Source organism: Onychostruthus taczanowskii, unplaced genomic scaffold, assembly GCF_017590055.1.
Source record: "Onychostruthus taczanowskii isolate IOZ18803 unplaced genomic scaffold, ASM1759005v1 scaffold206, whole genome shotgun sequence".
Classification (NCBI taxonomy): domain Eukaryota; kingdom Metazoa; phylum Chordata; class Aves; order Passeriformes; family Passeridae; genus Onychostruthus; species Onychostruthus taczanowskii.
In genome coordinates this window covers 5,363-33,199 of record NW_024499307.1, presented here as the reverse complement: position 1 = coordinate 33,199, position 27,837 = coordinate 5,363, and the positions used below count along the sequence as shown (strand labels likewise).

General features: G+C 55.6%; 4 protein-coding genes across 5 annotated transcripts; 1 reads left to right on the top strand and 3 right to left on the bottom strand.

Moving 5' to 3' along the window:
• Window positions 1-738: 738 nt before the first annotated feature.
• On the bottom strand, window positions 739-9,964 carry SENP1 (SUMO specific peptidase 1). The gene is made up of 16 exons (XM_041403859.1): window positions 9,519-9,964; window positions 8,861-8,933; window positions 8,660-8,756; window positions 8,035-8,170; window positions 7,602-7,705; window positions 7,109-7,344; window positions 6,742-6,796; window positions 6,555-6,593; window positions 6,364-6,448; window positions 5,634-5,786; window positions 5,089-5,220; window positions 4,424-4,627; window positions 3,619-3,698; window positions 3,082-3,166; window positions 2,528-2,623; window positions 739-1,935 (listed from the first exon to the last, which is right to left on the bottom strand). The coding sequence occupies exons 1-16, from the start codon at window positions 9,591-9,593 to the stop codon at window positions 1,873-1,875; spliced, it is 1,713 nt and encodes a 570-aa protein (XP_041259793.1). The 5' UTR covers window positions 9,594-9,964; the 3' UTR covers window positions 739-1,872.
• A 510-nt stretch (window positions 9,965-10,474) lies between these two features.
• On the top strand, window positions 10,475-19,741 carry PFKM (phosphofructokinase, muscle). Its single transcript, XM_041403858.1, has 23 exons — window positions 10,475-10,622; window positions 11,898-11,996; window positions 12,759-12,832; window positions 12,925-13,002; window positions 13,442-13,631; window positions 14,265-14,430; window positions 14,509-14,553; window positions 14,641-14,749; window positions 14,899-14,994; window positions 15,084-15,176; window positions 15,253-15,378; window positions 15,658-15,722; window positions 15,805-15,868; window positions 15,963-16,109; window positions 16,871-16,941; window positions 17,030-17,117; window positions 17,317-17,469; window positions 17,890-18,054; window positions 18,158-18,219; window positions 18,420-18,531; window positions 18,656-18,755; window positions 19,187-19,292; window positions 19,385-19,741. The coding sequence occupies exons 1-23, from the start codon at window positions 10,493-10,495 to the stop codon at window positions 19,530-19,532; spliced, it is 2,487 nt and encodes an 828-aa protein (XP_041259792.1). The 5' UTR covers window positions 10,475-10,492; the 3' UTR covers window positions 19,533-19,741.
• A 619-nt stretch (window positions 19,742-20,360) lies between these two features.
• Window positions 20,361-22,846, bottom strand: ASB8 (ankyrin repeat and SOCS box containing 8). Its single transcript, XM_041403861.1, has 3 exons — window positions 22,468-22,846; window positions 21,904-22,008; window positions 20,361-21,309 (listed from the first exon to the last, which is right to left on the bottom strand). The coding sequence occupies exons 1-3, from the start codon at window positions 22,582-22,584 to the stop codon at window positions 20,677-20,679; spliced, it is 855 nt and encodes a 284-aa protein (XP_041259795.1). The 5' UTR covers window positions 22,585-22,846; the 3' UTR covers window positions 20,361-20,676.
• Window positions 22,847-23,244: 398 nt separating this feature from the next.
• On the bottom strand, window positions 23,245-27,642 carry LOC121335604. Of its 2 annotated transcripts, XM_041403919.1 has the most exons (9): window positions 27,361-27,642; window positions 25,907-26,055; window positions 25,086-25,369; window positions 24,740-24,788; window positions 24,509-24,572; window positions 24,366-24,408; window positions 24,226-24,277; window positions 24,105-24,153; window positions 23,245-23,410 (listed from the first exon to the last, which is right to left on the bottom strand). In XM_041403919.1, the coding sequence occupies exons 1-9, from the start codon at window positions 27,422-27,424 to the stop codon at window positions 23,253-23,255; spliced, it is 912 nt and encodes a 303-aa protein (XP_041259853.1). In that variant the 5' UTR covers window positions 27,425-27,642; the 3' UTR covers window positions 23,245-23,252. The 2 variants fall into 2 exon arrangements, with proteins under 2 accessions (XP_041259853.1, XP_041259854.1); XM_041403920.1 differs by having other exon boundaries at window positions 24,105-24,277; window positions 25,086-25,522.
• Between the last annotated feature and the right edge of the window lie 195 nt (window positions 27,643-27,837).

Below are 27,837 nucleotides of genomic sequence, written 5' to 3'. Positions count from 1 at the left end.
GAAGTTTTCTTAGGTTTTTTGGGGCATTTCCCTGGGGGTTTTGGGGCATTTTCCCGGGGTTTTGGGGCATTTTCCCCATTTTCAGGGTGCCGCCGCCTCCCCTGGGCAGCACGGGGGCTCCGTGTCCCGGAGTTTTTTGGGTTTTTGGAATCCTGGGATTCCCGGGAGAGCCGAGCTCTGCCGCTGCCAACCCCAACCACGGCCCTACAAAGGGAGCTTTTATCCCAAATCCCGGCCTTTTCTGGGACTTTTTGTAAAAATAGCAGCGGATCCAGCGTGGGGGCAGGGGTGTGAAGGGACCTTTGTCACCTGGAGTGGGAGGAGGGAATTCCAGGTGGGATTTGAGGGGGTTCCCCGGGAATTTGGGGTCATTTTCTGATGGATTTTGGGGCACTCCCCCAGATTTTGGGTCATTTTCCCTGGGTTTTGAATAATTCTCCCTGGATTATGGGGCATTTTTCCCGGGTTTTGGGGCACTTTCCCTGATTTCTTCAGCTGAGGATGAACAACCCCAAACCCTTTTCCAGGGATTCCCACCGTGGGCAGGAATAGAGACAGATAAATAAATAAATGTACCAAGACAGATCAATAAATCAATGTACAACTGCATCTCAACGACATCAGGCAGCACATTAGGAGCTGGCAAAAAAATTTAAATCTATTGCATATTTATAACCCCATAATTAAAATGCATTCTTATCTAGCACAAAAAGTAGGAAAATTCCACAATTGTAGGTTTCTTTTTTTCAGATCTTTAATTTCAATAAAAGATAAAAAAAGTAGGAAATGAATCTGGTATAAAACAAGGGAGGGATTTGGGGATCCAAAGGGACACAAAGGGCTGGGAAAAACCAGGAAAGAGGGCTCCAAAAATTTGGGAATTCAGTACAAAACTTCAGCTCCCAGCTTGGGAAAAATAGAAAAAATTCCCAGCTCCTGCAGGAGAGGGAAAATACAAAAACTTGGGATTTCCCCCCACTTTTCTTCTTAAAAATCTTCTTTTCCACCAGGAAGAGGAAATCCAGAGGCTTGGGAAGCTCCAAAAAATTTGGGAATAAATTAATCCAGGGAAAGTGGTGGGCAAATCTCCCCAAATAAATCCTGGCTTTATTTTGGGGGGGAAAACTTGAAGGAATTCCAGGATTTTGGGGGTTTTCCCATGGTTCTGCAGTTCTTGGGATTCGGGAGGATTTTTTTTCCAGGAAAAAGTGGGAAAAGCAACAGGAGCTGCTGGGATGAAGCAGCCTGAAAGGGAGGGGAAAATTCCCAAAAATTCTCCAAAATCCCAGATTTTGCTCAGGTTTTGGAATTTATCCCTTGGAAAAGCAAAGTTTGGGTGTAAATCCAGAGGAATTCTGGCATTCCAAAGCTTAATCCTGGAATAAACGCCCAAAAGCAGGAATTGGGGAAGAAAAAACGGGATTTAAGAAGGAATTATTCCCAGGGATCCCAATCCAGGTTTTCCCATGGATAAAATCCCCAAGCTTTGGGAATGAGGTGGAAGAAATGGGGATGATTCCCAGAAATTCCCTCCAGAACCAAACCCTTCCCCTGCTTTTCCCAAATCTGGATTTTCCCAACCCAAATCCACGGAGGCGCCGCCCTTTTCCCAGAAATCCAGCTCCAAAAAGCCCAAAATTCCCAAATTTCCCCATCCCAGCAGATGGAAAAGTGAGAAAATCCATCCTGGAATCTCAAAAAAGAGGGAAAAAACTCCAAAAAATCCCAGCTGTGCTTCCAAACTTTTCTATTCCCCCCCAAATCCGGGGGGGTTTTGGGAAGAGCAGGACCCGGAGTTCCTTGGCTGCGTCCCCAGGAGAATCCTGGGATTCTTCTGATCCAAATCCACGGAATTTCAGGATTTTTCTGGCATCAGAGGAGCTTCCTGTGCAGGATTTCCCAGGCCATCCTCTTCCGGAAGTAGGGCATGTGTTGCTTTGGGAATTTTGGGGGGGAAAATGGGAAAAATGGGAATTTTGGTCACGGTTTGCTCATCCAGGGGCAGATTCAGGCTTTTTTCCCCATGGAAATTAATGGAAAAGTGGGAAATCTGGGACTTTGGTGTTGTGGGAATGGGGGAAAAAATTGGGGATTTCTTGGGGTTCAGGCAAAAAATGGTGGGAATTTATTCCGGATTTTGTTGGGATTTTGGGGAATTTGGGGTTTTCCTGGCCCTGGGGGTCTGGGACCTGAGGGAATTTGGGAGTGTTGGGATCTGGAAATGCTGGAGGAGGGAAGTGGGGTTGGGAACGGGGAATTACCCAGGAATTCCTTGGGATTTTTGGGAGGAATGGAGGATTTGTCCTAGATTTTGGGGGGAATATTTGGGATTTTCCCTGGCACTGGGGCTTGGGAGCTTTTCCCAGGGACTTGGGGACAAGTCCCTTTGGGGGGGGGGGCTGGGAATGGGAAATCAGGTGGGAATTCCGTGGGATTGGGTGGAGGGCGCTGGAATTCTGGTGTTTTTCCTGGCCTGGGGGCGTGCAGGGTGGGAATTGGGGAGGTGGGAGCTGCAGCCCCCGGGTACCTGGGTGAAGTTGATGGGTTTGTCCTTGGAGATGCACTCGGCGTAGCGGCAGGCGAACATGCCACAGTCGCTGCCGTTCATCTGCTGCGGGATCTCCTGGGGAAAACGGGAGTCAACACCCCAAACTCCCACATTCCCACATTCCCTCAGCCCCCAGGATCTCCTGAGAAAAATGGGAATTAACATTCCCAAATTCCCACGTGTCCAGAGCCAGGAAAACCTCTCAATCCCGTTCATCTGCTGCGGGATCTCCTGGGGAAAACGGGAATCGGTATTCCCAAATTCCCAGGGCCAGGAAAAGCCCAAAATCCCAGTGGATTCTGGGGGAAGCTCCTGCTGGAAGAACCGGGAAGGTCCCAGAATTCCAGAATTTCTTGCATTCCCACCTTGCCCAAATCCCACCCAAACCCTTCCCCTGTGGAGAATTTCCCCTCCCAAGGTTTGGGATTTGTTCCCTCCTTTTCTTCCCAGGAATCCCTAAGGGAACAGGGGCCCAAAAAGGGCTGGGAATCCAAAGAAATGCTGAATTTTTGGGAATTCTGGGCTGTCCAAACCTGGCTCTTCTTGCTCAGCAGGGCCCATCCGTTGGTGTCGAATTCCTTCCTTTTCTTATCCAAACTTTCCTGTTTCAGGTACTGCCTGTGGGAAAAGGAGCAGGAAAAGATGGAATTCATGGGAAAATGGCAATTCTGAGGTATTTCTCTGTCTGGCTGTTCCCAAAGGGATTCAGGGTTGGGATTTACAAATCAATCCCCCCAAAAAATCTAGAATTGGATCAGGAGAGGCTGAGTCTCATGGGGAAAAAAACAGGGAGAGAATTCCTGGGATTTGTGGGAGGGAATTCCAGGGAAGAGAAGGAATTTTTCCTGTCCTGGAAGGGGAGAATGAGCCTGAAAAAGGGAGCAAAAATGACCCTAAAGGAGCCCAAAAAATGACACTTAAGGGACCTAAGAATGGCCCTAAAAGGGTCCAAAAATGACGCTGAAAAAGCCCAAAAATGACCCCAAAAGAGCCCAAAAATGGGCAAAGTTGGTGTTTCCAAGGCTGGGGAAGCAGGAGTGGGATTTTCCCAGGGAAGGGATTTTACTCACAGCAGGATCCTGCAGGCCTCACTGTTGATCCCCCCCATGGAATCATAGTAGGTGATGGTTTTTTTCCTGAAATCTACAACCTGCACAGAGAAAAATTCCTTAAAATGGGGGAAAAAAAATCAGCAATGCTTCTCTTGCAAAAAAAAAAAAAATATGCAGGGTATTTCACACCACAGAAGGATTTGCCCCCAAAAATCCCTATTTCCTGCTGTGTTTTTAATCCCTGAATGTGTAAATTAGCCATTATTATTATTATTATTATTAAATTATTATTCCTTCTATTCCTCCCACATGTTACAACAATTTTGCTCCACCCCTCAAGGCCCCAATCTGGGTGGTTTTCAGTGTTTTCCCTCCCCATTCCCATGCCATTTGGCTGGAAATTACCTCTTTTCTATGGAATTAATTAACAATTCAAGCAGGAATTAATAAATTGAGGAGGTTTTTGCTAAAGAAGCTGAAAATCCCTGCAGGATCCCAGGAGCCAGGGGAGGGGATGGCACAAAGGAAGGGGAAAAGTGAAATATCTGTGGCCTAAATCTCTTTAAAAAGATCCTGTGGCACCAGGAGTTGGTGGGAACAGGGAAATCAGATCTTCCCAAGGGAATAAATTCCCCAAAATGACCTCCAGGCTGAATTTAAGGACTAAAACCCCACAAAAAGCTGTTCCTACCTTTGTATTTCCCTTTAAACCTGGATTTGAGTCACAAACACAAATTTTTCCTGTCAGCATCACCCAAACCCAAGGAAATTTGGGCCCTAAATCCCAAACTGAAGATTTTTTTGGGATAATTCAGGCACTCACAGCCAGGCACCAGTGCACTCCCAGGTGGATGGGCACCAGGAGCAGATCCACAGAGAAAATATCCACTTTTTTTGTCCATCTTTTCACAGCTTGGTACCCTGCAGTCTTTAATTTGGTGAAGAAAAAGGTGTTGAAGGCGTGGACTGCAGGCAAATCCTTGTCCTTGCTCCTCTCCATCAGCAGATTCATGTAGAAATTGATGATCTGGGAAAAGAAAGGGAAAACAGACATGATTTTTTTAAAATAGATTTTTATTTCTTTTATGATGGTGTTTGGATCTGTGGTCGTGTGTAAAGTCAAGGAACAAACCCCCCAAAAAGAGGATTTGCATCAAAACCTTCAAAAAACCCAGGGGGGGTTGCAGTAGCTCCATAGCAGTAAAACATTTCAGAAAAAAACCCAAGGATATTTAGGAATTTGCCTTTATTTAAGCCCATATTTAAGATTTACTTGTTGTTTCCCCTGTTCACACCAATCCCATCCTCCCACTATCATTAATTCCCCACATAAATTCAATTCTTTTTATTTTACGGAGCTTCCTCCAGGGATTTATCGCTCCAAAGTGGAATCCCAGCCCACAAGTCCCCTCCCAGCACCCAGCCCATCCATGCTTCCCTTCCCAGCTGCTGGGGATGGGAGGGAAATGGGAATTGCTGGGTTTTCACCTCGTCGTTGAGCCAGTTGAGGTTGTTGAGGGTCTGGATGTCCTTCCTGGTGATGGTCAGGCGGAAAGCCTCGCTCAGCACCTCGTCCTGGTTCCCTCCTCGGAAAAGGCTCTTGATTTCCTTCTCCATCTCCTGTGGGAAGGGAGGGCAGGTGCAATTCCTGTTATTCCTGACCCCAAACCCCCAAGGGTTTAACACCGAACTGATTCTTGTCCCTTGAGCCATAAATTCACCAGGAAGAGCATCAGGGCTCCATCCCTGCGCCCAAATCCCAGGAATTCACTGAACTGAATTCCCCGAACTGAATCCTCTGAACTGAATCCCCTGAATTGAATCCCCTGAACTGAATCCTCTGAACTGAATCCCCTGAAGTCAATCCCCTGAACTGAATTCTCCCAGAGGCAGAATTCCTGTTGTTCCTGACCCCCAAGGGTTTAACACCAAACTGATTCCTGAGCCCTGATTTCCCCAGGAAGAGGCTGCAGGGCCCCAGGAATGCCCCGAGCCGAGCTCCCTGAACTGAACTCCACCTGAGGCAGCCCCACCTCGGTGATCTCGGGGAAGTCGTCGTCGCCCTGGGCCGGGCGGGCGCGCTCCGGCCCCCCGGGCCCCACGGCCACCGGGATCTCCTTCTCCAGGGGCACGCGCAGGTGCAGATCCACCAGGTCCTGCACGGAGCGCTCCCGCTCCTGGAGGCGCTGCGGGAAGGACATCAGGGAAGAGGAGGGCTCAGCAACAATAAAACTGGGAAAAACCTCCGGGGTCATGGAATTAAACCCTTCCAGAGCCACCCAAGCCTGTCCCCGAGTGCCACGCCTGCATTTCTTCCCCCATTTCCAAGATTTAGGCCCAATAAAATTGGGAAAAACCTCCGGGATCATGGAATTAACCCCTTCCAGAGCCACCCAAGCCTGTCCCCGAGTGCCACACCTGCATTTCTTCCCCCATTTCCAAGATTTAGGACCAATAAAATTGGGAAAAACCTCCGGGATCATGGAATTAAAACCTTCCAGAGCCACCCAACGCTGTCCCCAAGTGCCAAGTCTGCATTTTCCCCCATTTCCATGGATTCTGACTCCTTTTCCAAGCCCTGACCACCCTCCCAGTGCAAAAATTTTCCATAATTTCCAATCTGGGACAACATTCCTTCTTTTCCTTGCTGTTTATCCCAGGATTGGGAAGAACAAAGGCCTAAAAAAAGTTGATTTTTCCTGCTTTTCAACTTTTTTTCCCCCAGTTGTCCCAGTCCAGAGACTTTTTCCATGTAATTCTCACCTGGCTCTGGAGCTGCAGGGCCAGAGCTTTCTGCTCCTCTATTTGCCTCCACCTCTCTCTGGCTCGGGAATCATAGACACTGGTCCTAAAGAAAGAAGAATTTTAATGGACAAATTGATTTAAAAAACCAGGATTCTGGTTTTCCCCCCCACAAAAATCCCAGGAAAAGCCAGCAGGGAATATTAACTCACAGCTCTTTGATCCATAGCTCGGCCTGGAAAAAAGGGAGGCTGGAAAGAAGGAGAAAGGAGGGTTGGAAGTGACCAAAATTTCCCCAAAATTCCCTCATTTCCCAAATTCTCACCCTGTCCCTCTCCAGTGTCACATCCCTGTGTCCCTAAAAATCCCCCCAAAATTCCCTCATTTCCCATCCCCCACCTTGGAGCCGGAGTCCTGGAATCCTTGACCTTGAGCAAAATGACGGAATCTGACCCTAAAAATGGAAAAAATTCCTGGGTTTCTGTCCCCCTTGATTCCCACCCTAAATACTTCCCAATCCTGAAGAGAACCCCCAGATTGGCCATGGAATCTAAATCCTGTTCCCAGGGTTTGCTGTTATTTGGGATTTGGTTTCCATTTTGTTTGGGATTTTTTTGAGTATTTTCTTTAGGACTTTGTTTGGATTTTTTTTTAAATCCATTTCAGATGTTTTTGGGTTTTATTTGTGGTTTTGTTTTATTTGAGATTTTGGTATTTTGAGGGGGGGGGTTGGGGTTATTTTCCTGGAATTCTCAGGAATCTTTACCTTCACTCTGTGCCTCAGCTCCCGGCTCCTCCTCTCGCTGCTGTGGGGCCGTGGAATTCCGGGGCTGGAACCCCCCAGGAAACCCTGGAGAGGGGCCCAGGGGGGGATTTTGGGAATTCTGGGGCGGCTCTGGGGAATGTGGAACAAGACCTGGAATTTTGTGAATTTCCAGTGCCTCGGGGTCATCCCTGGGAGCCTCCTGGGGCAGGGAGGGGCCAGAACGGGGACAGCGGGAGCTGCAACAAAAACCCAAAAAAAAAATCCAGTTAGGGAAATTCCTAGGAAAAGACTGGAGATTTGGGGAGAGATTTTGGGATTAGGAAAGAGTTTTTGGAGAGGTTGGGATTCAGGCAGGGTTCTTTGGGATTTGGGCAGAGTCTTTGGTGATTTTCAGGGATTTGGAGAGGGTTTTTTGGGATTCAAGCAGGGATTTTGAGGTTCTTTGGGATTTGGGGCAGGTTTTTAGGGTTTTTTTGGGATGCTCCTGACTCACAGGTGGAAGGGGAGCACCGGGGAGGGTTTGCAGCTGGAGAATCTCTTCCCGGTCACCATCTGCAGCAGCTGCCGGTAGATCTCCCGCTCCTCCTCCCGCACCGTCTGCGGGGAAAGAGCACGGAAAAACTCCTCTCAAAACCCCGGAACTCGCCCAGCCCCAGGGATCCCCTCCAAATTCAGGGCTCTGCTGCAATCCCACGAAGGCAATGCTGAGAAAAATCCCCAAGAAATTGGGATTTAGGGCTGGAAAACCCCAGGAATTTGGCGCTTAACCCCAGACGCGCCCCCACCTCTGCTGCAACACCCCAAGCCCACAAAACCCCCGGGATTCCTTCGGATTTCCCCGTTCCCAGCCCCCAGCTCTGCCTGGACACCCCAAGCCCACAAATTCCTTTGGATTTCCCGGGATTTCCCCAGCCCAGCCCCGTCACCTCCTCGGCCGCGCTCAGGAAGCGCCGCGGGGCCTTCTTGGGGCTGCGGCGGCTCCAGGAGGGGCTGGGGGCCGGCTTGAGGGGGAAAGAGGCTCCGTGGAGGGCGGATTTCCCCCCAAAAGTGCTGGAATTCCCGCTGGAAGGAGGGAAAAACACAGCAGGGTGGTTGGAAATCCTGGGAATCGGTTTAAAACCCCAAGTGAAACCACGGAAGGGGAAATGAAACGCCCCCAAGTTCCAAATAAAGCCTCAAAAAATCCTCCAAATAAAAAACCAAACCCCCCCCCAACGAAACCCCCCCAAATAAAATTTAAAAAAACATCAAGAATCCCAAACCCCACCAAAAAAAAATCTCAAAAATCCTTCCCCAAATAACCACAATCCCAAATTAAACCCACCAAAAAATCACCAAAAAAAAAAAAAAAAAAAAAAAAAAAAAAAAAAAAAAAAAAAAAAAAATTAAATCCCCCCAAAAATCCCAAGACTCTCCAAAAAAACCCCCCAAAAAAAATCAAATCACAAAACTCCAAAATCCCAAATAAAACCCACATAACAACTAAAATACCAATAAAACACCCCTGAAATATCAACTAAAGCCTGGAAATCCACGATCTGTGGCACCCACCTGGGATTTTTCCGGGTCTCCAGGAAGGAACCTCGGCTGCCCCGGGGCTTGGAGCCCCTCCACTGCCCGTTGGCTCCGGGGAATCTTTCAGGAATTTCTGAGGGGAAAAACACCGGGAATTCCCAGAAAAACCCCAAATTTCCCCTTCTCCAGGGGTTGTTTTTAGGGAAAACAGCCCCAAATTCCAGAGGGAAAACTCACCTGGGGTGTAGCTGAGGGAGCAGGAGGAGTTCCCAGCAGGGCAGGAGAAGCTGCTGAGTTTGGGGAGGAAAAACTGGGGGAAAAAAAAGATTGGGAAAAACTCCAATGTTCTGCTTAGAAGTAGGAAAATGCCAGGGAAGAATCCAGGGAAATTATAGGGAAAAGGGAAGGGTGTTCCCAGGGTTGGTTGGGAATGCTGGTAGGACTTCACAATTCCCAAAATCCACCATTCCCGAAATTCACGATTGCTAACGACCACAGCTCCCAAAACTCCCAGCTCCTAAAGGTCACAACTCCTAGATTTCATGGTCAGAATTTATGGAGCAGCAAGAACCCAAAAACGGCTGGAAAAATTCGCAGCTCCGGGCCCGGGCTGGGTCCCACACTTGGGCTCCCCATTCCCGGCAGATCCCAGGAGGAATTCCCACGTGGGAACCGGGAAAACCCAAAAATCCGGTTTGGGATTTGACTTTTGGGGTTCCCAGGCTGAGTTTCCCCAGAGGAACCGCGGCTGCAGTGCCCCAGGAGCAGCCGGCGGTGGGGGAATTGTCCCGGATATTCCCAGATCCGCCTCCCGCCCCATCCCGCGGTGGTTCCGTGAGGGAAGGAGTCCGGGAACGGCCCCGGGAACGGCCGGCCCCGCGCCCCCGCTCCGCACCTTGCTCTCGCCGCCGAAGCCCTTGAAGGCCGGGCCGGGCCGGGCCCGCGCCGCCTCCCGGGCCTCCATCCTCATGGGGGGCAGCGCCGCCGCCTCGGCCCCGGGGCAGCGGCAGGACCGGGCACGGGAAAAGGCCCGGCGGCGGCGGAGTACGGAGTGAGAACAGCGGGGAAGGAGCGGGGTCCGGGAGCGGAGCGGGGTCCGGGGCCGCCGCCGCTGCGCTGCCCTCAGCCGGCCCGGCCGCCGCACCGGAAGCGGAAATGGAACCGGAAGCGTCCCGAGCGCGCGCGGTTCTCCCGGGCTCCGCGGCGGCAACGAGGAGGAGGTGGCGGAAGCGGAAGTGAGAGGAGGAGGTGAGGCGCCGCCGGAAGTGGTGCCAGAGCAGGGGAGCGAGCGGCGCACTGCTGCAAGAAGGGAGCGCTCCCTGGCGGCGTGGAGGTCCAGGTGGATAACCAGAGAAGCCCGGTCACCCTGGACGGGGGTGCGACCCTACAGGGGTCACTCTGTGGGGGCGTGACCCCACAGGGGGTCAGTCTGTGCTGGGGGGTCATTCCCTGGGGCTGTGACCCTATATGGGGGTGGTACCCCATAGGGCATCCCCCTGTGAGGATGTCATCCTATAGGGGATCACTCTGTGTGTGAGTATCCCATCACAGCCGATCCCATTCCAGTTTCTCCCTATGGTCAGTCCTGTTACAGCCGATCCCATAACAGCCGATCCCATCACAGCTGATCCCATAACAGCCGATCCCATTACAGCCGATCCCATAACAGCCGATCCCATCACAGCTGATGTCATTACAGTCAACCCCGTTACCCCGATCCCATTACAGCCGATCCTATTACAGCCGGTCCCATAACTGCTGATCCAGTCACAGCCGATCCCATTACCCCGATCCCATTTCAGCGCTCCCCGCGGCCAACCCCAGCTCCCAGCCCGTGTCCCCGGGCCATGGTGGCGCTGTCCCCGGGCCATGGTGGCGGTCCCGGTGGCCCCGGGGCTGTCCCGGTTCGTGGCCCCGGCCGCGCTCTCCTTGGCCGCGTTCCTCCTCCTCCTCCTGCTGTCCTTCCTCCCGCCCGGCCCGAGCCGGCGGCGCTCCGCAGGTCAGTGCTCCCGGTGGGCAGAGGGGACCGGCGCCGGTAACGGCTCCGGGAGGGCACCGGTAACGCCCGCCGACCGGGACCGGCACTGAACGGGACCGGGAGAAGCAGCGGCAGGGAACGGGGACTGGGACCAGTAAGGAAAGCAGAGCAGATCCCACCGGGATCAGCGACCCGGACCAGTAACGCCCCCGGACCGGGACCGGCGATAAACTGGGACCGGTCAGGGAGAGGTACTGGAATCAGCCGGGAGCAGGAACTGGCACCAGTAACACCCTCAGACTGGGACCGGCGGGGAACTGGAACCGGGAGAGGCACTGGCAGGGAACGGGGACTGGCACCAGTAACAGCCCTGGACTGGGGCCGGCAGTCAGCTGGAACTGGGAGAGGCAGGGAATGGGCACTGGGACCAGTAAGGAAAGCAGTCTGGAACCAGTGAGGAGTGCAGAGCAAGTCCCACAGCGAACACAGACAGGGACTGGTAAGATGGACTGGGACCAGTAAAGAGGATAAAGCGGCACCAGTAAGGAGGGCAGACCAGCAACCACAGGGAACAGAGACTGGGATGAACAGGGAATCCAGACTGGAACCAGTAAGGACAGAGTGACACCAGTAAGGACAAACTGGCACCAGTAAGGAGTGCAGAGCAGCTCCCACTGGGAGCTAAAGATTGGAACCAGTAAGAACAAGCTGGCACCAGTAAGGAGGACTGCTCAGTAACCACAGGTAATGAAGACTGGGACCAGTAAAGACAAACTGGAACCAGTAAGGAGGACACAGCAGCTCCCACTGGGAACAGGGACTGGGACCAGTGAGGACAGACTGGCCCTGCTAAGGAGGGACTGGGACCATTAAGGAGAGCAGGGCAGCTCCCACAGGGAAAACAAACTGGGACCAGTAAGGACAGATGGAGACCACTAAGGACCAGAGACTGGGACCAGTAAGGAACAGAGACTGGGACCAGTAAGAAGGACGGAGCAGCTCCCAGACAGAATATGCACTGGGTCCAGTAAAGACAAACTGGGACCAGTAAGGAGAGACTGGGACCGCTAAGGACAGCCTGGCCCCAGTAGGAAATAGAGACTGGGACCAGTAAGGAGGACTCCCAGTAAGGAGCCCCCCCGCGCCCCCCCGGGCGGGAGTGTCCCGGCGGTCGCAGCGGGGTTGTCCCAGTGTCCCCGTCCCCGGTGGTGCCACTCTGCGCTGGCAGCGCCACCCGGAGGGACAGAGCCGCCCTTCCCGCCTTGGGATTTGCCCGAATTTCCCGTTTTTTTCCAGGCAGGAAAATGCCCCCGAGCCCCGCGGGACCCCAGCACGCCGAGACCCTGGGGGTCGGCAAAGCCATCGCCGTCCTTACCTCCGGGGGGGACGCGCAGGGTAAGAGGACCCCAAAACCCCCGGGATCCAAAACCCCGCCCAAAATCTCTAGAAATCTCCCCAAATCCCCCCGAATTTCTCCCTCCTCCCGCCAAAACTCCCTAAATCCCTTGGTTTCCCGAAATCCCTGGGATCCCCAAAGCCCCGCCCCAAATCCCCCCCCTTAAATTCCCCCCAAATCCCAAAAAATCCTCCCCAAGTCCCTAAAACCACTCATTTGGAGGTAAAATTCGGGATTTTGATCCCACAACCTTCGGGTTTTTCCCTGGATTGAGGTTCTGGGAATGACCTTGAGGGGATTTTGGGGTCGGGTGGAGCTCAGGGAGAGTTTTGCGATGGTGGAGGGGAACAACGGTGACAAAATTTGGGCAAGGGACTCCAAGCAGACACCAGTGGCACTTTGGCACCGAGCCAAAATAATCGGGGTTGCCCCAAATTCCAAGGCTTCATCCCCAAATTTGGGATTTTTCCGGGGGTCCCAAGGATGGGGCGTGGATGGACATGGGGGGGTGCCAGGCCACAGGGGCCCCCCCATAACGTCCCCTCCCCCCCCGTGTTTGTCACCCGTGTCAGGCGCTGCAACCAAAGGTCACCAGGGCAAAAATAACCCAGGCGGTGGCAGCTGCGAGGGGGGAGACAGGGGGGGCACGGGGGGGACGGATTGGGGGTGTCTGCCAGGGGGTGGCAGCCACAGGGAGGTGACAGGGGCTTGGCTTTGGGGATGTCGCCGGGGGGTGACGGAATGGGCGCGGTGTCCCGCAGGGATGAACGCGGCCGTGCGCGCCGTGGTGCGCGTGGGGATCTACACCGGGGCCAAGGTGTTCTTTGTGTGTGAGGTCAGTGTCAGCCCCAGTCCCGGAATTCCACAGCCCCACTGGAAAATTTGGGAAAAGGTATCATTGAACCACTGTCCACTCTGTCCCTCCAGGGCTACCAGGGGCTGGTGGATGGTGGTGACCACATCAAGGAGGCCACGTGGGAAAGCGTGTCCATGATGTTGCAGCTGGTGAGGGACACGGACAGGGACAGGAACTGGGGGACACATGGACAGGGGGACACTGGGCGATCCCCTCCTGGGCTGGGAAAGCACTGGGTGTGCTCCTCACTGGTCCCAGTTTGTCCCTCACTGGTTTCAGTCTGAGCCTGGGCTCAGCAGAAAATGACCCAAAAGCAGAGCTGGGATGGGGGCAGGGAGGGAGGGGTGGACACAGGGATGGACACAGGGACAGACATGGGGACGGACATAGGGATGGACATGGGGATGGGATGGGTGGATGGACAGAGGGGTGGACATGGGGATGGGATGGGATGGGATGGGATGGGATGGGATGGGATGGGTGGATGGACACAGGGACGGACATGGGGATGGGTGGATGGACAGAGGGGGGGATGGACACAGGGACGGACAGCCAGCCCCAAGGCCAGCCACGCCCCGCTGTCCCCAGGGCGGCACGGTGATTGGCAGCGCGCGCTGCCAGGATTTCCGCACGCGCGAGGGGCGGCTCCGCGCTGCGCGGAACTTGGTCAAGCGCGGCATCACCAACCTGTGCGTGATCGGCGGCGACGGCAGCCTCACCGGCGCCGACACCTTCCGTGCCGAGTGGGGTGGGCTCCTGGCAGAGCTGCTCAAAACCGGTACGGGGGGGAAACCGGGGGAGCCCTGAAATCACCCTGGGGTGAGGGAAAGGGTTGGGGTCCAAAGAGAAAGGTTTGGATTCAAAAGCACACAAAAATTTGTGTTTTTGCACACAAAAATGTGGGGTTCTTCCCTAATTATGGAAGTTTAGCACACCTGTGCTCCCCAAGGGGACATTTTGGAGGGGGGACATAGAGAGAACAGGAGGTGTGGAAAGGTTTGGTTTCAAATCAGGATGTGAAACTCAAAAATTTGTTTCTTTCCCCCTAATTATGGAGGTCTGGGGCACTGCTGAAGATGTTTTAAGGGGGGGACACAGAGGGAAAAGAGGGTGTGGTTAAAAAAATCAGGGTGTGGCACTCAAAAATTTGGGGTTTTCTCCCAAACCAGAGATTTGTGGCACTGCTTCCTGCTGAGGGGACATTCTGGGGGTCCCACATCAGGAAAGGAGGGTGTGGGAAGGTTTGTGATTCCAAAAGAGTTTTGGTTCCAAAATCAAGGTGTCCTACACAAAAAAAAAGGTTTTCTCACCCAAAGCTGAGTGTTTTCCCCCCAAGCAATCCCTTTGACACCTCTCCCCACTGAGTGACCATCTGGGGATGGTGTCCCCCTCCTGCCCACCCCCTCCCCAGGTGGCATCACGGCAGAGGAGGCGCAGCGCTCGAGCCACCTGAACATCGTGGGCATGGTGGGCTCCATCGACAACGACTTCTGCGGCACCGACATGACCATCGGCACCGACTCGGCGCTGCACCGCATCATAGAGATCGTGGATGCCATCACCACCACGGCGCAGAGGTGACAAGGACACCCTCGTTGTCCCCAAACCCCCCGGTGTTCCCGTTTCGGGTGGGTGATGCTTTCTTGTCCCCGCAGCCACCAGAGGACTTTTGTGCTGGAGGTGATGGGGCGGCACTGCGGGTACGTCCTGGTCGCACTTGGGAGGGGTTCTTGTCACCCCAAAAATTGGGGGAAGTGGCTCAAAAGCAGGTTTTGGTCCCATTTCAGGTACCTGGCACTGATCACAGCCCTGGCCTGTGGCGCCGATTGGGTTTTCATTCCTGAGTCACCCCCCGAGGACGACTGGGAGGAGCACCTGTGCAGGAGGCTGGCCGAGGTGGGAGGGAGGGATGGACATGGGAGTGGACACAGACAGGGAGGGAGGGAGAGATGAACACAGGGATGGATGGATGGATGGATGGATGGATGGATGGATGGATGGTCTCCCCTGTTCCCATCCCTGTTGCCACCCCGTGATCCCCCCAGACCCGCGACGGCGGCTCCAGGCTCAACATCATCATCGTGGCCGAGGGTGCCATCGACAAGCACAGCAAGGCCATCACCTCAGATGACATCAAAAATGTGAGTGGGGACAGCGGGACATGGGGGACAACCCCCTTTGCCCCCTCCCTTTCTGGGGCCAGTCCTGGAGCTCTCCTGTGTCCCCACAGCTGGTGGTGAAACGTCTGGGCTACGACACCAGGGTGACCATCCTGGGCCACGTCCAGCGTGGGGGGACCCCCTCAGCCTTCGACCGCATCCTGGTGGGCACCTCCTTCCTCACCCTGGTCCCAAATGAGGGGACTTGGTGGTGACTGACACCCCCCCGTGTCCCCTCAGGCCAGCAGGATGGGTGTGGAGGCCGTGATGGCGCTGCTGGAGGGGACACCGGACACCCCGGCCTGCGTGGTCAGTCTGTCTGGCAACCAGGCCGTGCGCCTGCCCCTCATGGAGTGTGTCCAGGTGGTGAGTGGGGATGGGGGGACACTGGCAATGGCCCCAGACGCAGTCCACCCAGGCCAGGGATGGTTCCCACACCTGAGATGTCCCCAAACCCTCCAGGGAGTGTCCCCAAGCCTGCCTCAGGGATGGATCCCACCCCAGGACACCCCATTCCACCCCAATCCCATCCAAAACGCTCCAATCCTACCCAGGGCACCCTGATCCCACCCCAGGACACCCCCAATCCCTCCTCAATCCCACCCCAGGGACAGATCCCACCCCAATTCCCTTCTGTGCCCCCAGACCAAGGACGTCACCACAGCCATGAACGAGGGACGCTTCGAGGACGCGGTGAAGCTGCGGGGCCGGTGGGTGGCACCGCCACGTCCTTGTCCCTGCAACCTCAATGTCCTCCAAACGTCTCAAAACCCCAGCTTCCCCCATTTTTAGGAGCTTTCAGAACAACTGGAACGTCTACAAGCTGCTGGCTCACATTCGCCCGCCTGCCACCAAGGTAGGAGGCACTGAGGAGGGCACGGGGAGGGGCCCGACCTGGGACACCCCAATTCCGTCCTAGGTTACCCCAACCCCCATGTCCCTGTCCCCAGAGCGGGTACACGGTGGCCGTGCTGAACGTGGGCGCTCCGGCTGCGGGGATGAACGCGGCCGTGCGGGCGACCGTGAGGATCGGCCTCATCCACGGCCACCGGATGCTCGCGGTGCACGACGGCTTCGAGGGGCTGGCCTTTGGCATGGTGAGGGTCCAGAGGGGAGTGGGGTGGGAAAAGGGTCAGGAAAGGGTCTGGGATGGTGAGATTTTCACAGGGAATGGAGTTTGGGATGGATTTGAGGGCTGGCATTTGGATGGTGATGGTCCAGAGGGGAATGGGGTGGGAAAAGGGTCAGGAAAGGGTTTGGGATGAGGAGATTCCTACAGGAAATGGGGTTTGGGATGGTGAGATTCTTACAGGGAATGGGGTTTGGGATGGATTTCAGGGGCTGGCATTTGGTATAGTGAGGGTCCTATGGGGAAACGGAATTGGGATGGGGTGGCCAGGGCATGACAGATTTGAAGGGCTGCATTTTGAGATGGTGAGATTCCTATAGGGAAAAGGGAGTGAGAAGTGCAGGATGGGTTTGAGGGATCAGAGATGGAATTGAAGGTTTGGGTTTTGCAATGGGGAGATCCCAGATGAAAAAATAGGCTGGGAAGAGTTTGGGAAATGCAGTATGGATTTGAGGGGTTGGATTTTGGCCCTGTGGGAAAAGGGTGCAGGAAAAGGGCCTATGGCACTGCAGGGATGGAGATTCCTCAGGAATTTCTCAGGATGGAGGTGTTTAACCCCTGTCCAAACCCCAGCCCTGCTGCTGTCCCCAAGCCAGGGGACATAGTGTGACCTCCTGAGAGGGCTGAGGGGACATCGTGTGACCCCAATGTCACTCTGATAGGGCTGAGGGGAGCCAGTGTGACCCCAGATCCTTCTCCCACCCCATTAAACCCGTTTCACCCCCCCAGGTGGAAGAGATCGGCTGGAATACCGTGGGCAGCTGGACAGGGCTGGGAGGATCCAAACTGGGCACCAAGAGGTCATTCCCCGCTCCGTGTGGGGTCATTTGGGGTCCCTCTGGGGTCCCCCTCTGATCAGGCTCATCCAGAGGAGCTTCCCCTTCCCAGGACCCTGCCCAAGAAATATTTTGAGGAGATCAGCGCCAACATCAGCAAATTTGGGATTCATGGTCTTATCATCATCGGTGGCTTTGAGGTCAGTGGGGTGTGGTCAGAGCACGGTTGGGACGTGGTCAGGGCATGGCCAGGGTGGGGTCAGTGTCCCCCTGTTATCCCCCAGGCATTCACAGGCAGCCTGGAGCTGGTGGAGGGCCAGGTCTGGTCAGGGTGTGGTCAGTGTCCACACTGTTCCTCTCCTCTCTGCATTGTCCCCTGATGCCCCCACTGTCCCTCAGGCATTCACAGGTGGCCTGGAGCTGGTGGAGGGCCGGGCACGCTTTGAGGAGCTCTGCATCCCCTTGTGCATCGTGCCTGCCACCGTCTCCAACAATGTTCCCGGCTCTGACTTCAGCATCGGCGCCGACACCGCCCTCAACACCATCACCACCGTGAGACCCCAGATACCTCCCCAAAATCCCCTTTGTCCCAAACATCCCAGTCAGACTCCAAATCCCCAACACCATCACAACACTCAGGCCCCCATCCTACAGCCTCTGATCCCAAACACCATCACCACATGAGAACCCAAATCCTGTATCCCATATCCCTCCTGATGCCAAACACCATCACCACAGTGAGATCTCAGTGGAAGTCACAAAATTCCCCTGATCCTAAAGCACTTCTTCCACCACAACCACCACTCTTGAGACCCTGATGGAGATCCCTCAACTCCCCTGACCTTAGACCCCTTTTCCTGACCCCAAATCCCCCACTGCAGACATGTGACCTGATTAAGCGGTCTGCAGTGGGCACCCCCCAAATCCCCTGACCCTAAATCCCTTTTCCTGACCCCAAATCCCCCACTGCAGACATGTGACCTGATCAAGCAGTCAGCTGCAGGCACCAAGCGCCGTGTGTTCATCATCGAGACCATGGGTGGCTTCTGTGGCTACCTGGCCACCATGGCTGGGCTGGCGGCCGGTGCCGATGCTGCCTACATCTTCGAGGAGCCCTTCAGCAGCCGTGACCTGCAGGTGGGGACAGTCCTGTTCCCTGTCCCCTGTGTCACCAGGGTGGTGTGGAATGAGTAGGTTTCCATTCCTGACCCCACTCCCACCCCCATTCCTGACCCCGCAGGCCAACGTGGACCACCTGACGGAGAAGATGAAGACCATGGTGAAGAGGGGGCTTGTGCTCAGGTGGGCCCTGGCTTTGGGGGCACCTTGTGTCACCCCTGTGGGGACTGAGTTTGGGATCAGGGGAACTGGGCTCTCACTGTGGTGATGGGTTAGGGATGGAAGATTTGGGGTCTCATCGTGGTGCTGCTGTTTGGGATCAGTGGAATTGTTTGGGATGGGGTGAATTGTGGCATTTGGGCCAGATCCTGTCCCTGCTGCAGGAATGAGCGCTGCAATGAGAACTACACCACAGATTTCATCTACAACCTCTACTCTGAGGAGGGCAAAGGGATTTTTGACTGCCGGAAAAATGTCCTGGGGCACATGCAGCAGGTGGGAATGGGGTGAGGGTTTGGGAATTCCCCCAGGAACAGGATCGGTGTTCAGGGGATTTCCCAGGAATGGGATCAGGATTTTGGGGGATTTCACTGGCTCATCCTGGATTCTCCTGGGGCAGGGAGGCAGCCCCACCCCCTTTGACCGTAATTTCGGCACCAAGATGGGCGCCAAGGCCGTGGCCTGGATCACCGGGAAGATCAAGGAGTGCTCCCGGCATGGTGGGTGCTGCTGGATGGGGGATCCCAAAGGGAACCCAGAGTGACCCTACATTCCCAAACCATTCCCAAAAGGCCCTGTTGTAGATTCTGGGAGATGTTCCCCAATCCTGGATGATCCCAAACATTCCTAACCTCCCCTCCCATATTTCTGTAAGGTCCCAAACATTCCCAACCCCTCCTCCAGGAGGATCCCAAACATTCCTAACCTCCCCTCCCATGTTTCTGGAAGGTCCCAAATATTCCCAACCTACCCCACAACGGGTTTTCCCCTCCTGGAGGATCCCAAACATTCCCAACTTCCCCTCCCAGGTGTTCTCCCATCCCTGAAGATTCCCAAACCTTCCCACCCTTCCCTCCCATGTCCCTGGAGGATCCCCGATGTTCCCAACTCGCCTCCAGGAGGTTCCCAAACGCTCCCGTGTTCCTCGCAGGCCGGATCTTTGCCAACACGGCTGACTCGGCGTGCCTGCTGGGGATGCGCAAGCGCAGCCTGGTGTTCCAGCCCATCGCCGAGCTGCGCCAGCAGACGGATTTCGAGTGCGTGCCCCTCTGTGTCCCACCCCGGCAAAGTGGGACAAAGCCTGGGATCCCTCCCCAGGGATGCCCCCAGCCTGTCCCTGTCCCCTCAGGCACCGCATCCCCAAGGAGCAGTGGTGGCTGAAGCTGCGGCCCATCCTCAAAATCCTGGCCAAGTACAACATCGAGCTGGACACGTCAGAGACGGCGCACCTGGAGCACCTGACCCGCAAGGTCCTGGTCCCCGAGGCCACCCTGTGACAGGGACAGTGGCCACTGCCAGCCTGAGGAACCCCAAAATCCCCTTTTCCCACAGCGTCCTGGGGCTTTTCGGGGGTTTGATAGGATTTTGAGAAGTGGTCCCCAAGTGACGTGAGGATAAGTTGAGGAGGGATGGTGGAGGTTGAGGTTTTTAGGGTTAAAAGTCACAAAATGGAGATGTTTCAATAAATTCAGTGCCTGTCCAAGTGCTCCAGGTCTCTGTGAATCCATGGAAAGAGAAACCTGGATCCCACTAACACCAAATCCATCCTGCTCCTCAGGATTTCCCTGCCCAGCATAACAGAGAGGGATAAAAGAGGTAGAATTTGAGCTTTCATCCCCAAGTTCATTCCAGAAAATAACAATGACGGCTTTTAGCAGCTTGGTTTCACCTTGGAGAGCTGCTCTTCTATTGGATCCTGGAATAGATCCCAAAAAAAACCACCAAACCAACACCAAAGGGTGAACTCCTGGTGGGAAACCTCAGGAAGAGCTTGAAGAGATGGGAGGGAAGCCCTCAGCTCCATGTGGAGCATTCTGGAGAAGATTTCTTTCGCCCAAAAGAATTCCAGCCCTGCAAAATTTTGGTTTTTGAGCTAGTTTCACTCTTGATGCAGCACAAAAATTACGGATAAACGGGGAGAACTTCATTCTCCATGCTGGATAAACACCTAGATCTTTGATTTTCAGCCAACACATCCCATAGGATTACTCTGCATCCCAACCCACAACTTCTTGCCTTGGGTCCTTCCTCAAAGGAGACCTTTCCTTTAAAACCTTCCTTTTGCAAGGCAAAAAAAAAAAAACCAAAAAAAGGGGAAAACCAGATTAATCCAACAGCTGGGATATAATTTGCCATCAGAGGAATATTGTTCATTGCAAGGGAGTGAAAGGGGGGGGACAGGGAGACAAGCAGAAGGAACAGAGAGGAGGAACTGGAGGGAGTGTGAGAGGATAGGGGGAGAAACAGAGGCAATGAAATGGGACAAGGGGAGGAAAGGGAGGCAGCGTGAGGGGCCAGCAGGGTCCCGGGGGGGCCGAGGGGAACAAAAACCACAGAGAGGAACCTGGGAAGCCACAAAGTGAGCGGGGATCCTCTCCCCGGAGCGAGGGGCGATCCGGGGCAAGGGGAGCTGTCCCTCCCTCAGGTGAGCAGCAGCAGGTACTCCTTGAGGCAGGCAGGCAGCGGCAGCTGCTGCACGGCCTGGGGCAGGAAGCGCAGGCCGAGCGAGCGGCGCACGGCGTAGCGCGACAGCGCCTGCAGCGTGCCCGGCGCCGAACACAGCAGCGTCAGCCGCTGGCACAGCTGCGGGTCCCGGGCCACCTCCCAGGGCAGGCTCCCGTTCTTGCGCAGCTCAAAGTGTCCCGTGGCTCTGTGCAGCAAATCCAGGCAGGAATCCTCGCGCTCCGTGCCCAGGCCCCGCACCAGCAGCGCCACCAGGCGCGAGACGGGGCTCTGGCCGTTCAGGTTGACCACGCGCACCTCGGCGCCGAAGTCCAGCAGGATGCTGACGCTCTCCAGGTTGCCCTTCATGGCCGCCCAGCTCAGGGGAGTGTCGTTGTTGTAGTCCAGGGCGTTGACCAGGGCACCGTTGGCCAGCAGGGCCCGCACGCACTCGGCGTTGTTCTTGAAGGCCGCCCAGTGCAGCGGCGTGTCCTTGTTGCCGTCCAGGGCGTTGGGGTTGGCTCCGTACTCCAATAAAATCTCCACGCAGGTTTCATCTTTTTCTGCTGCGTAGTGAAGGGCTGTCCGGTTGTAGCCGTCCAGGGCGTTCACCTGGGGGAGGAAAAACAGGTTTGGGGGTCAGGGAGTGGCCCCAGCTGGATCCCGCAGCAAGGGAAGAGTCCAAGGTCCCAAATCCCAAATGTAGGGAAAAATGAGGAAGGGTTTTAGCCCAGTAGCCAGGGGAAAGTCAGGTAAAAAATCCAGCAAATTTAGGGTTTAAGTCTTCCTTCCCAGCCTCCTGAAATCTCAGTGCAAAAATTTAGGTTCCAATCCTTCCTCTGCTCCCAAAATCTCAGCCCAAGAATTCCCTCCCTGTTGGGACAATGAACCTTCCCCTCGTGCCACTTTGTGAGGGGATACAAGCCCATGGAATATCCTCAGCTGGAAAAGACCTACAAAGATCATAAAATCCAAGCCCTGGCCCTTCACAGGACGCTCAAAAATCCCCCCCTATGCTGGGAGTGCTGTCCAAACCCCAGTCCCCAGAGCTTGCGCCCCATGACACTCTGGGGGAAGAACTTTTTTCCAAAATCCAACTGAAACACATCAGCTCTAACCCATCTCAGCTGTGTATCAGCTCCTCCTGACTTCCCTGCCCCTTATCTCGGAATTTTCCTCCTGTTTTTGTTTTTTCCAAAGCTTTACCTCAGCTCCTTTTTGCAGCAGCAGCTCCACGCAGTCGGCATCAGCCACCATGCAGGCACAGTGCAGGGGTTTGAGGGTGCCGTGCAGGCAGTTCACATCGGCGCCCTGGGGAACACAGCAACGCCCCCTGGTCAGGAACTACCCCTTTTCCATCCCTTCAGAAAGGGGTAATTCACACAAATCCCGGGGCTTTGCAGGAACCGCCTCGAGGTCAGCAAAGCCCACCCTTTCCCTGTCCTTCCCATCCCTTCAAGAAAGGCTTAATTAAGAGAAATCCCAAGAACGCTCCTGGTCTTAATCCCGGCTCCCGCCTGTGTTTCACCAATCCACTGTCACCAAACGGTGCCCGGAGACCCTCCCGGCCCCGGGGGTCCAGAGGGTGGAACGAAAAGCCTGGAGTCTCTAAACCAACCGGAGATGCCCTGATCTTCCCTTCTCGGGAAAATTCCTCCAGGGAGTCCCCAGGGAGGCTCCGCAGGGAGCGGGACAGCCGGGGACAGCTCGGCAGTGCCCGGGGGGACTCGAGCAGGCCGGCCCGGCCGCGGAAGGGGTGGGATGCCTCACCCGGCCGATGAGATCCTCCACGTTGTCCCGAGGGAAGGAGCGGATGGCGGCGATGGTGCGGATAAGGCGCTCGGACAGCGAGTACTTGCTCTGAATGCTCTGCATGATGTACCACATGGCGCGGGCCGCGCCGCGGCATCCCCGGCCGGCCCCGCCGAGCCCCGCGCCGGACCCGGGGCGGGGAGGGAGCGGCCCGGGCCGGGCTGGGCCGAGCCGCAGGAGAGTCCGGAGGTGGAGCCGCGGCTGTTCCGGAGTGGTTCCGGAGTGGTTCCGGAGCGGTCGCAGGGCGGTTCCGGGGGGCCCGAGCCGCTCCCGGGGCGCTCCCGGAGCAGCGGCAACAGCCGGCCAAGCAGGACGCGGAAATGCCGCTGAACCAGAAGTGACGTCACACAAAGTGCCCCGCCACGACCGCCTCTCCACAAATCCGGCTCCGTCGCCCCCGCTAGTCCCGCCTCCTCCATTTCTTTCCTCCAATCACCAGCACCGGCCGCCCTTAAGCCGCGCCCCCTATCGGATTTCCACCAATCCGCGCTTCCCTGAGGTCACGCAGGCCCTCCCCCTCCTCCATAAACCCCCCTCGTAATCCCCCCAAATTTTCCCGTTTCCCTCCATATTCCGCTTTCCCTTTAGGCCCCGCCCACACCGGGCCACCAACCAATAGGAACGCAGCACTGACAACACACCCTCGAACCGTCCGGGGGGCGGGGCCACGCGGTAGAGGCCACGCCTCTCCCCCCCCCCGGCCCCACAAACGGACTCAAAACGGCCCCAGAATTGGCATTTTTTTATTCCTTTTTAACTTCTTCTGCCCCAGCCACCTCCAGAGAAGGCCCGGAGCTCCTGTCCAGGAGCCTCGGAGCCCGCCAGAGGTCTCTGTCCTTTATGGCCGTGGGTTGAGATCCCACTGGGAGCACCCGCCCCTCGCCAGCCGCAGAGCAGAGCCCTAAAGAAAGGAGAATGGTCCTGGCTACCGAATTTGGGGGTGGCTACCGCATTTTGGGGAGTGGCTACTGAATTCTGGTGGGGCTGGGTTACCGAAGTTGGGGAGGGTGGCCTCTGAATTTGGGGAATAGCTACTGCATTTGGAGGTTTTGTCTTGATTTAGGAGGAAAAGGAGTGGGATGAGGGAGGGGCAAGAAGGAGGGGGTGGAGCTGGGGTTCTCCCAGTGCTCCCACTAACACCAAGCCCCCCTCCCAGTAACCCAAACACCCCCTCCCAGTGCTCCCACTAACACCAAGCCCCCCTCCCAGTAACCCAAACACCCCCTCCCAGTGCTCCCACTAACACCAAGCCCCCCTCCCAGTAACGCCCCAGATTCCCCTCTCTCCTTCTCCTGGTTTATCCCAAGGCCCCCAGTCCCTCCCAGTTCCTCCCAGTGCCCCCAGTACCTGTCCCTCGCTTGTCCCAGCCAGGGGGGGCACTGAGGGGGGAAAGGGGCATTAGGGGGTTTCGAGGTCACCCCATAGATCGGGGTCAGCGCTGAGGGGCTTCTCTGGGAGGGCTTGGGGTCCTGCAGGGGCTTTGGGGAGCTCTGGGCTCCCTCCGTGGGGGTTTGAGGCCCTACATGAGCTTTTCTTGAAGATGAGGAAAGGGGGCAGGGTTTGGGGTAAATTCCGTGGGATTTGAGGTCGCTCACCCACACTGGAGGCCAGAGAGGTCCCTGAATTTCTGTAGGCTACACCAGCCTGTGGGGGGAGAGCAAACCACTTTGGGAACCCCCCTATTTTGGGGTGGCCCCATTTGGGGTGAGGTCTCACCTGCCATCCTGGAGTGCTGCGGGACTGGGGGGGCTCCAGTGGGGCCAAGCGGCTGCAAAAGAGGTGGGAGGTTTGGGGGACTCCCCTGTACAATTGAGGGACCCCCATCCCAATTTAGGATGCCCCCCCTCACCCCTTACCTGACCACTTGACTGCTGAGCTGCCGGCGGGGCTGAGGCGTGACTGGAAATGGAAAATTTGGGAAGACCCCTATGAACAAGGAGGGGATGGGGAGGGGTTTTATGGTGTGGAAGACACCCCTGAAAATCTGGGGGGCACTTACCTGAATGTGTGGGGGAGAGACGGGGGGTGCTGCTGCGGCTGCTCCAGCGCCAGCCTGGGGAGAGCTGCGGGGAGATTTGGGGGGATGTTTTGCTGGGGGAAGTTTGGGGAGACAGTTTTGGGGGTGAGGGAAGGGGTAGGGAGGCTTTGGGGGAGTTTGGGGTCCAGGGAAGGGGCAGGGGGGCTTTGGGGAGTAGTTTGGGGTCCAGGGAAGGGGGGCTTTGGGGACCACCTGCATGCGGCGCAGCTCCTCATTCTCCCGGCGAAGTGACTCCAGCTCCCTGGGAAGGAGGAGGATTTAATGGAGGGTGGGAATTCCCCCCATTTGGGGTGGGAGTCCCTCCACAGGGCAGCTAAGGGGGGCAGAGCAAAGGGATGGAAGCTCACCAGGATGGCAGTGAATGGCAGGACATGCTGTCACCAACATGGCAGCCAAGGGAGGGTAAGACCCTCCCAAGAAAGGGGTCAGAAGGACAAGGACTCTCATCAAAGTGTTGACCAGGGAGTGCTGCCTCACCCACATGCCCAGAGGAGCCAAAGATGGAGGTGTGAACCCCCTACCATGGCATCCCCCTCACCTTCTCCTTTCCCCCAGCTCCTCTCTGGCCTCCTCCAGCTCTGCCTGCACCCGCCGAGTTCTGTCCCGGTGCAAGTCCAGCAGAAGCTGCGTCTGTGCTGTCTGGAACCGCCACACCTGGGGGACGTGGGTCACCTCCTCGTATCCCCCAGCCTGTGGGGCTGGGGACAATGGTGGAGCCTCATCCCCCATCACCTGTGTCCTCCTCACCTGCGTGATGTGGGCAAGGTGCTTGAGGGCAAGGGCCACCGGGTTCTTGAAAAAAATCTTCTCCTGTGGGCGCATCTGTTGGGCATGGGGGCATCAAAAAGATGGGAAGAAGGTTGGAAACAGGAAGGGAAAAGGGTGGGAAAGGGATGTGGGGCACAACATGGGGGACACTGGCCTGATCGGACAGGGGCAGGTAGCGGCAGGTGGTGCCACAGACTGGGCAGGGACCTGTGGGAGGGGGAGAAAAAAGTGAGAAAAGTGAGAGAAAAAGATGTCCTAAAGGCCCAAAAATGGTGTTCCTTGAGGGAAATGGATCATTTCCCCTCATTTTAGGGTTTTAAATTGAGGCACGATCCTCCATTTCCACAATGCTGAGGGTGTAAATTGAGGGAAAATCCCCCATTTTCCATCATTTGAAAGAGAGAAATTGAGGGGAAACCCTCTTTTCCCAATATTTTAGGGGTTTAAATTGAGGGCAGAGCCCTCAATTATTTATTTGCTTGAGTTGAGGTGACCCCTCCTTTCCCTCTCGTTTTAAGGGACTAAATTGAAGGAAATTCCCCCTTTCTCAGCATTTTAGGGGTTTAAATTGGGGCTTTTCCTCAGTTTTACCTGTGCCCCCACAGCCCTCGCACAGGATGTGGCCGCAGTTGGTGATGGCGAACCGGGCGCCATCCTGGCGGAAGCAGCGACTGCAGTGGAACCAGTCCATGGCGGCGCCGGGGCGAGGAGCTGCCTGTGGTGCCTCCAGACGTGAGAGCCTGGGAGGGAATGAGGGGAAAGGTGAAGGGAAAAGGATGGGAAAAAGTGAGAGAAAAAAGGGGTGGAAATGTGAGGAGGAAAGGGTCGGAAATGTGAGGAGGAAAGGGTCAGAAATGTGAGGGCTGAAGGGCTGGAAGCGTGAGGCGAAAAAGGGCGGGAAATGTGAGGGGGAAAGGGTCGGAGATGTGAGGGAAGCGTGAGGCGAAAAAGGGCGGGAAATGTGAGGGGGAAGAGGGCAGGAAAGTTGAAGCCAGGGAAAGGGCAGCAAAAGAGAGAAAAAAGGGCAGGAAATGTGAGGGGAAAAGGGTGGGAAACCTGAGGGGAAAAAACAGCAGGAAAGGTGAGAGGAAAAATGTGGGAAAAGGGAGGAAAAAAAAGGTGGGAAACTGGGAAACATGAGAGAAAAAAGGGTGGGAAATGTGAGGGGGAAAAGGGCGGGAAAGGTGACGGGGGAAATGGTAGGGAAAAAGGAGAGAAAAAGAGCAAGAAAGGGGAGAGATGAAAAAAGTCAGAAATGTGAGAGGGAAAAGGGCCACCTGAATGGGGACAGGGAAACCAGAATTGGGACATCAGGATGGGGACAGCAACATCTGGACCAATGGGGGTAGATGGGGATGGGGATAAGGACACCAAGATGGAGACGCTGTGAGGGGCCAAGATGGAGATGGAAATACCAGGATGGAAACAGGGACACCAGGACAAGCCTGTGGAGACACTAGGAGTGGCATGGCATGGGGACACATGTATGGGGGTGTTGAGATGGGGACACTGTGATGGGAATGGGGACCCCAAGGATTCCACGACCCTGGGGATGGGGTCTCCAGGATGGGAATCCTGGGACTTGGGCACATGGATCTGCTGATGCCATCAATAAAACGTCTCTGAGCAGCCTCATCTTATCATATGGATTTGGGGACACCAGCCAGGGGATTGTCCGACTGTGAGATTTTGGGGTCACCCCCAGTGACCCCAATAGGGCCATGCAGAGATTTTCCCATCCTCCAGGAACCAGTGCCTGGGGTGGGGGAAGGAGATGGAGACCCCATACTCTCACCCCACCACCCCTAAACCCTCTGGGGGGCTCTGGGGGCAGAGGGTGCAGGGGGAGCACCCCAAAACCCTGATTGTACTATTTCATAATCCCAAAATCACGAAATCCTGCAAAATCTTTGGCTGTGTTACATAAATCCAACAGTTTTTAATTGGGGGGTTGAGGGCAGGAAAAGCAAGCCCAGAATATCGGGGGAGGGGCTCAGGGTTTGGAGGGTGCAGGAGGCACCCCAGAACCACAATCCTACCATTACCTGATCCCAAAATCCCTCCATGCCACTGTTGAACCCTCCAGCCTCGCTGTGCAATTCCAACCATTTTTAATTATAGGGATGGCGAGGCGGGGGAGGGGGCAGAAATGCATCCCCAGGCCCTCATGAGGGAGAATCTGGGGGGCACAGGGGCCACCCCAGAACCCCGATCCCGCTGCCCCCCAATCCCTCTATCTCTATCCCGTCATTGTGTAATTCCAACCATTTTTGATTCCCGGAGGGGGCGGGGGGGGGAGGAAACTCCCCAATAAAACCCTCAGGGGTATTATTCAGGGATTTGGGGGGGGGGGGGCAGGGGACGCCCCAAAGCCCCGATCCCGCCGTTCCCGGAATCCCTGGATGCCGCTGCCGAGCCCTCCGCCCTCGTTGCGTAATTCCAACCATTTTTAATTCCCGGGGGGGCAGGAAACGCGTCGCTGCCGTTACACAAAGCAGGAAGGGGGGAGGGAGAAGTCTGGG